At 34.6% G+C, this 6,681-nt stretch overlaps 1 protein-coding gene across 1 annotated transcript in view; it reads right to left on the reverse strand.

Annotated features, from left to right (window-relative positions):
* The window catches only part of LOC115235310, a 58,717-nt gene extending 52,447 nt beyond the window's left edge, over nucleotides 1–6,270 (reverse strand). The window contains exon 1 of the mRNA XM_029807007.1: nucleotides 5,790–6,270. Coding sequence (XP_029662867.1) covers nucleotides 5,790–5,912 — 123 coding nt within the window. The 5' untranslated portion in view covers nucleotides 5,913–6,270. The remainder of the gene's footprint in view (nucleotides 1–5,789) is intronic.
* Nucleotides 6,271–6,681: the final 411 nt, after the last annotated feature.

Consider the following 6,681-nt stretch of genomic DNA (forward strand, 5'->3'; position numbering starts at 1 on the left):
GTTATATAATGGAAATTTGTGTAATAATACCCGTTTACATAAAACTTGCGAACTTTACATAAACTTTGCGGATATACGCGGCAATCCACAGTTATTTAATCGAACGTATTTGGAATATATATCCAACCACAAAGAGGCTGCTCGAGAGACGAAGAATCCGTTCGAGAAGTTTAGATACAGAGCGAGAGGCGAAAGAGAAAGTTTACTTCTTTCCCTCCTCCCTTGAAAGTGCAAATGCAACGCATCGCTGCAAAGCAGGGCGGGCGTTTTCAGCTGCAACAGCTTGCCCATAAGCCGTTGCTGGCCGTAGCGGCTATAATTTATATTCGGTATATGTACTTATATAGACTTTCGCGCGCGTAACCGGCTTACGTAGCTCGTCGTCAGGACAATGGGAGCGATATATGCGCGGAAGAAGGCTTAAGTCTCTTTGATTTTGCTATACGATAACGTTCTTCTTTGCAATAGAAGGATAGATCTTTTCAGTCTACGAAACTTTAGAAACGTTTGAAAACGTATACGTCAAGAGGCCAAAAGCTCGTTTGGCCGAGTACGCGGCCGAGCGAAACGAAATCGGTCGAAATTTCAGAGATCCCATGGTATTAAAAAGAAGATCTCCATAAATAAAGGGAAGAAGAGCGCGGACGCTTTATAAAATTTTTCCGTAGAAACCGCACAGGCTGAAACAAGTCGGAACGTTTGCCTTCAAAACGAACGGAAATGTATGACAGAACGACGAACATTTAGATAGGCGATAATTGTGTTTTGTACGCTATGTGATAGATATATTTTTGTACGCAAACATGGAAACATGTAAAGGGGAGATTAATCACGACGAAAATGGAACGTATAAAGATACGGAACTCTTTGAGAATGACAAGATAAATAAATGGCACGGTGTGACAATTATGTCCATTCTATGCGAGACATATATTATCTGATATATGTCACGATATTTGCACATCAGTTATCAACACGCGCATACACTAATCCGCGTACTGACATGTGTCTATTAGTCATCACATTTTAGACTCAAAATTATTTTAGAAACAAGATTTCAAAATCATGTCAATAAAATAATCAGTGTGAAATTAATACAAATCGATAAATTAAAGATTAATTAATAAAACACTCGATACTGTAGAAATTTTTTATCGGTATGCATTTTATTTAGAACCATAGGCTACAAGGTTAAATTTTTTAGATTAAGCTGGGGCTGTGTTTTTATAAATTAAAGCGCGTGTTTTAATAATTGTTGTTTAATAACATCTCAATTTGCTGCGCATATAATGCAAACACCTGCTACATGTACAATAAATTCTAAACCATGCAAATTACCGGTACGAAAAGTTTAAGGAATAATTCCGCAAATAAATTTCGATGTCGTCGGTGAATACCTCTCTCTCTCAATGCGCCGTACGCACAACGGCACAATGAGAAATGGCCGTGGTTTATTGTCTGCCGCGAAAACTTACACCGAAAGCCTTTTCAACGGAAAAGCGCGGAGAAAAGTTTCCTATTTTTTTACTTTCTTTTTTTTTTCTTATTTTTCTCTCACTAGAGCAAGATAACGCCTACCGTCGTTGCCGCCGACGCGACGTGGCTGCTGCGATTTCGCTGTGCAGACGCGGTTACGACGCGGTCGCAAATGAAAGCGCCGCAGATGCAGTTTGCAGTTACGTTCGCTCTCGACACGTCACAGGCGGGCCATTTGCAGGAACAGTTTATTATACGGTATTTCTAGAGCAACAGCCGAAATGTGGGCACGAGTACACAAATGCGAATAGCAAATTGTTGGTTTCAAAAATTGTGGTCATTAAGCGTTTTTTTTTTTTTTTTTTTTTGCAAGGTAATAATAAATTTTTTTTTTTCGATATAGTAATGTAGATATATTATTTAAAGTTAATTAGTTATGGGGTGCAAATTATAAGTATGTGTAAATTCGGGAATTGATGTACGTTCTTTGAGAATGTATCTGGAATCTAAAACATTTGGATATATAATCAAATCAGTTCTCTCATTCTGTGTTTAATATTGAAAAAATTAAAAAATGTAATGTATTCGGCTGTAAAATACGATATGTATCCGATTATATTTGGGGTTTTTCTCGCGAAGATATTTTTTTAGATCTTTATGCTTCTGCACTTTTCACATACAGATATTATTTTCATCGCCACTTTCTATTCTTATAGATCGTAGATAAGACGGATTTTTTCCTCTGACTCATTGCACGATTGTAGAACGCAGCTCATAGGAGTCCTATTGAAAGATGAAGAAAAGAGAAACGTCTAGAACTAGCCATACGATAGGAGCCTTTGATAATAATGTAGCGTAAATCCAGTTCGTGCAGGGGATATGGGAAAAGCTACGAGAAAGGGTGGTCTTTCAGACGTTAACTCAGCGTCATTGAAACGAAGGAACGAGATAGTTTATGAAATATATGAAGAAAAATTTTGTTATGGTTCCGTTTTTAAGAACGGTGACAATATATCTTTGCAATACGCATCAAGATTTTTTTTTTTTAAATTTATACCTATAAAAGAGATGAAAGAGAATAAAATTACAAAATCGAAACCTTCCGATAAATTCATGTTTATTTGGAATTTTATAATATAACACGATATTCGCGTTGAAATAATCAGTGTAGGAAAAATAAAAATTACGATTTAAAAAATACTGCAATTTTACATGAACAATTTATATTTTTTGAAACAAGACATGTACGTAGAGATTATTTTTTACATACGAGTTTTAATCTGATTAAATTCATGAAAGACTATATTTTCACTCTTATATATTCTTCTGTTTCTTACAAATAAAAATATTGCCCAACTATGTCAAAGCATTCCTAACAATTTAAGCCCGGGAAGAAAATAATAATAAAGAAATAATTAATTTAATATCTTGCTACAGAATCTCGGTATACAAACTTTCAAGGAAACTGGTCGTCAGCAACTAACTTTGTCGCGTGGTATTGATAATAATTGAGAAAATAAAGTTTTAACTCATTAAAACTGTACATTATAAGAATAACTTTATATTAAAGTTTGTGATATAAACATACGCTTAACGATTTAAAGTTTTTAAAGTAATCTGCACAATAGATATTTTTAACATTATAAGATTTTATAAACTTAAAAGCGATAAAGAATTCAGGAAATATTGTTAGCTAAAATTACGACAATTTTTCTTAGACAAATATTTAATGATATTTTAGGATTATCGATCGCCACTAATGTATACTTAGCAAGTATAGCATACGTCAGCGTATGAGTAACCTTGTTCCATTGAAATAACGGGTCTTGAACACGTCGATTTAATTCATAACGACCACTTAATGCACCCTGCGTGAAACTCTATGCCGACATAACTTTGATAACATTCACATATGTTGATAAATCAATATACATTGCAATATTATAAAACAGTATTGAATTATATATATTGTACAGTATAAGTGATACAATATAAAAAATTCGATACTGAAGTAATTTGAATATACGTATTTAAATATTTTAATTCGTTGTGAAACCTATTTGGATTAATCTTTAGTATGATTCTTCCCTAGAGAATATTTATGGCTTTATTTAAAACAATTCAACAATTTTTATAGCGTTATGCACAGGTGGTACTTTACCGCTACATATGATGGAAAGTTATGCGCGCAGGAAAAAGTGATCCATTAATTACGTAGCTAACCTCGTGGGATTGGAATTACGAGTCTTGGACGCGACCATTTAAATTATGACCCGCACTTAATGCACTCCGTATGTAACTATATAAGCTGGAGCGGCTCAACAACTTCGTAGAGGCAGCGTGCCAGGAACCTCGTAATTGTTTTGAATTAACGATACTTTAAGCTGCGCCCAACTGCGAACCATTACGCGATTCGTCCATAACGATTGTAGGTCCAATTGTAATACTTGTGTACAGTTACATCCTCTACTTATTAAAAAAAGAAAAAAGAAAAAAAAAGAAGGAAAAGAAAAAATACTGCTATATCCATTAAAATTATCTAGATCTGTATTAGTGACGTTTGTATTTTGGTCCATGTAATTGCTTGTATAATCGTTTTTTACGTCATACAAATTGGAAGTGGCCGTTCATGTACTAAAATGCAAATTCGCATACGTCCATTATCCGGCGAATTAAATTTTGGCAGTTCTTTGGTAAGAAAGAACCGGTTGACCTGATTTTTGAGACCATGACACACAGCGTCGTTAAACCTAGTTTGATCAATGAACGCGTCATGTTGCACGGACACACACACACACACACACACACACACACACACACACATATGCATATATAGAACGGAGCATGTACATCGCGCACGTAGAAATAAAATTGATGTGTACCAAGCTTGTTTAAATAGCTTCGGAATACACATTTAATAAATTAAAAACCGAGTCGATCGAAAAAAGTAAAAAGGAAATTGAGTGAAGTTCCGTTTACATTTGAGCGTAACACAGAGACTCGAGTTTCAGACTAAATATCACTAAACTAACGAGCTTTCTTCGTTATAATATTTTTCTTTCTTCCTGTGCCTATTATCTTTTATTCATAAACTTTGATAGATACGATTTTAAAAATGATACTGTCATATTATTAATATCACTAATTTATCAACGACGAGCTCGCCATATCCGCTATATCCGAGTCGATGTATTTGACTTATTGAGATCTGTCATTTCGAGTTTCGAGTTTTCTGAAAATACCGATAATTAAAAAACTTATCTTTTTCATAATTTTCATTGCGTGTTTTAAGCCGTGCCCCTCGTGCATCGGACAAAATCAATATAGTTTATAAATATTTTAGACTCATTTATAATGCGTTTATTGGTATATTAAACAAGCGTTATGTTATGTTAGAGAAAATTGGCGACCATTTATAATATTGATAAAGTTTATCTTTATTAAATGCGGAGAAAATTAAATGAAATAATTAATTAACATGAAATAATAATCACAATGCTACGCGGCAGAATGCTGAAAATTATGTTGACATATATTTACGCGGAAGTTAATGGCGCATTTGTATAATGAAGAGCATTCTTCTTCTCGAAATGCAAAATTGCCGAAAGTTGTATTAAGACAAATGTATGCCGAGCAGCCACGAATGATGCTTATGACACGCCAGTGAATTATCGGCGAGCATCACGGATAATGCTTGTGACGGGAAACATATTAAAAGCCTGATATATTATCCTCTTGCTTATATAGACGTTTTATCCAAACATCACATCTTAAGTATCGGTAAAAAAATCTAGATGCGTTATATGTCACAGAAGTTACAAATCTTTTATAATTATTCTTTTCAAATGCACGGCTATCAAATATATTTCCTCATATTTTCAAGAATTATATACCTGATATAAAAGTTAAATTTATAACAAATGATAACAAATAGAAGAGAGAATAAAATGCTTTAATTATATATAATTAATATACAGATCTTTCTCTCGTAATTGCCATTATATTTCAAACGCACGATCTTTAAATTATAAACAAACAATTATATATTCTCTAAACATTCTCAAGAGCAACATATCAAGATAAGAATTGAGTTTTAGTTAGATTTATTAACCGATGTATAGAAAAATAAAAAAGCTATAATTATATATAATATACTAGAAAAAAAAAACAACAACAAAATATACATATATTAGAAACTTTCTATAAACATACTTCTATATAGAAACATTGTTATTTATACATGCATGTGTGTATGTGTGTGTATATGTGTAGAATAAAGTGATAGCGAACGATGATAAAGACAACGCACGTACCTTTTCGAGATCTATCTCGTCTTGAGCATTGAGGTCCGGGCATTTGAGGACTGTGTTCGCGCCGATGCCGTTATCGCCTCTAGTCAGACCGACAAATACCAACACCAGCACGCACCACTTCATCGTTCACCCGTTAGAGACCCCGAACTAATTAAGCGCGATCCCTACAAACCCCAATTACGACAGGCAATTAATATAGCAGCCTTTGCAGCGCGGACGTTAAAATTCCAACTTTTATATCGTTTGTACCGCTCTGATGACGTAAATTCTCCGCGCAAGTAACTCAGTTACATCTGTTCAACCGTACCACCGTTATCATTAACCATGTGATACGCTTTAAGAGAATTCTTCTTTCACGAATATTCCACACTTTTTATATTTTTCATACCATAAATACCACCTTTTTAAATTACGTTCTAAACCGATCGAGGTATCTTCCTCTCACGAATATATTACTTTTAAGATTTTTTATTATTATTATTTTCTTCTGCAACAGCATGGCGATATTTGTCGCTTTAAGTTGACCGAATCACGCGACTCTGTCCAGCTATCTTTCTCTCTTACTCTCTCGATTTATACTCTACTCGTTACTATCACTATCTGCTCATCTATCCAATTTTCGATGCTGAAACGATTTAATTGAACATCCAGCGCCCTTAGGCCGCCCCGCTTTTGGCCCGCGATGATCGATGCTTCTTCAGCGCATCGTGCTTGATCTCTCGCAATATTCCACCGTCTCCAGTTTTCTCCCACGATTTCCAACAAAAATTGGAGTAGTACACGCTTGAAAGAGCGCGGCAATATCGAAAGTTTTACGAGTGTCGCTTCTTCCAGATATCCATCCTAGATCGACGGGGATGATTTATCGATAGTACACTTGAAACTCCTGTTT

Source organism: Formica exsecta, unplaced genomic scaffold (assembly GCF_003651465.1).
Source record: "Formica exsecta isolate Colony F162 unplaced genomic scaffold, ASM365146v1 scaffold218, whole genome shotgun sequence".
Taxonomy (NCBI): Eukaryota; Metazoa; Arthropoda; class Insecta; order Hymenoptera; family Formicidae; genus Formica; species Formica exsecta.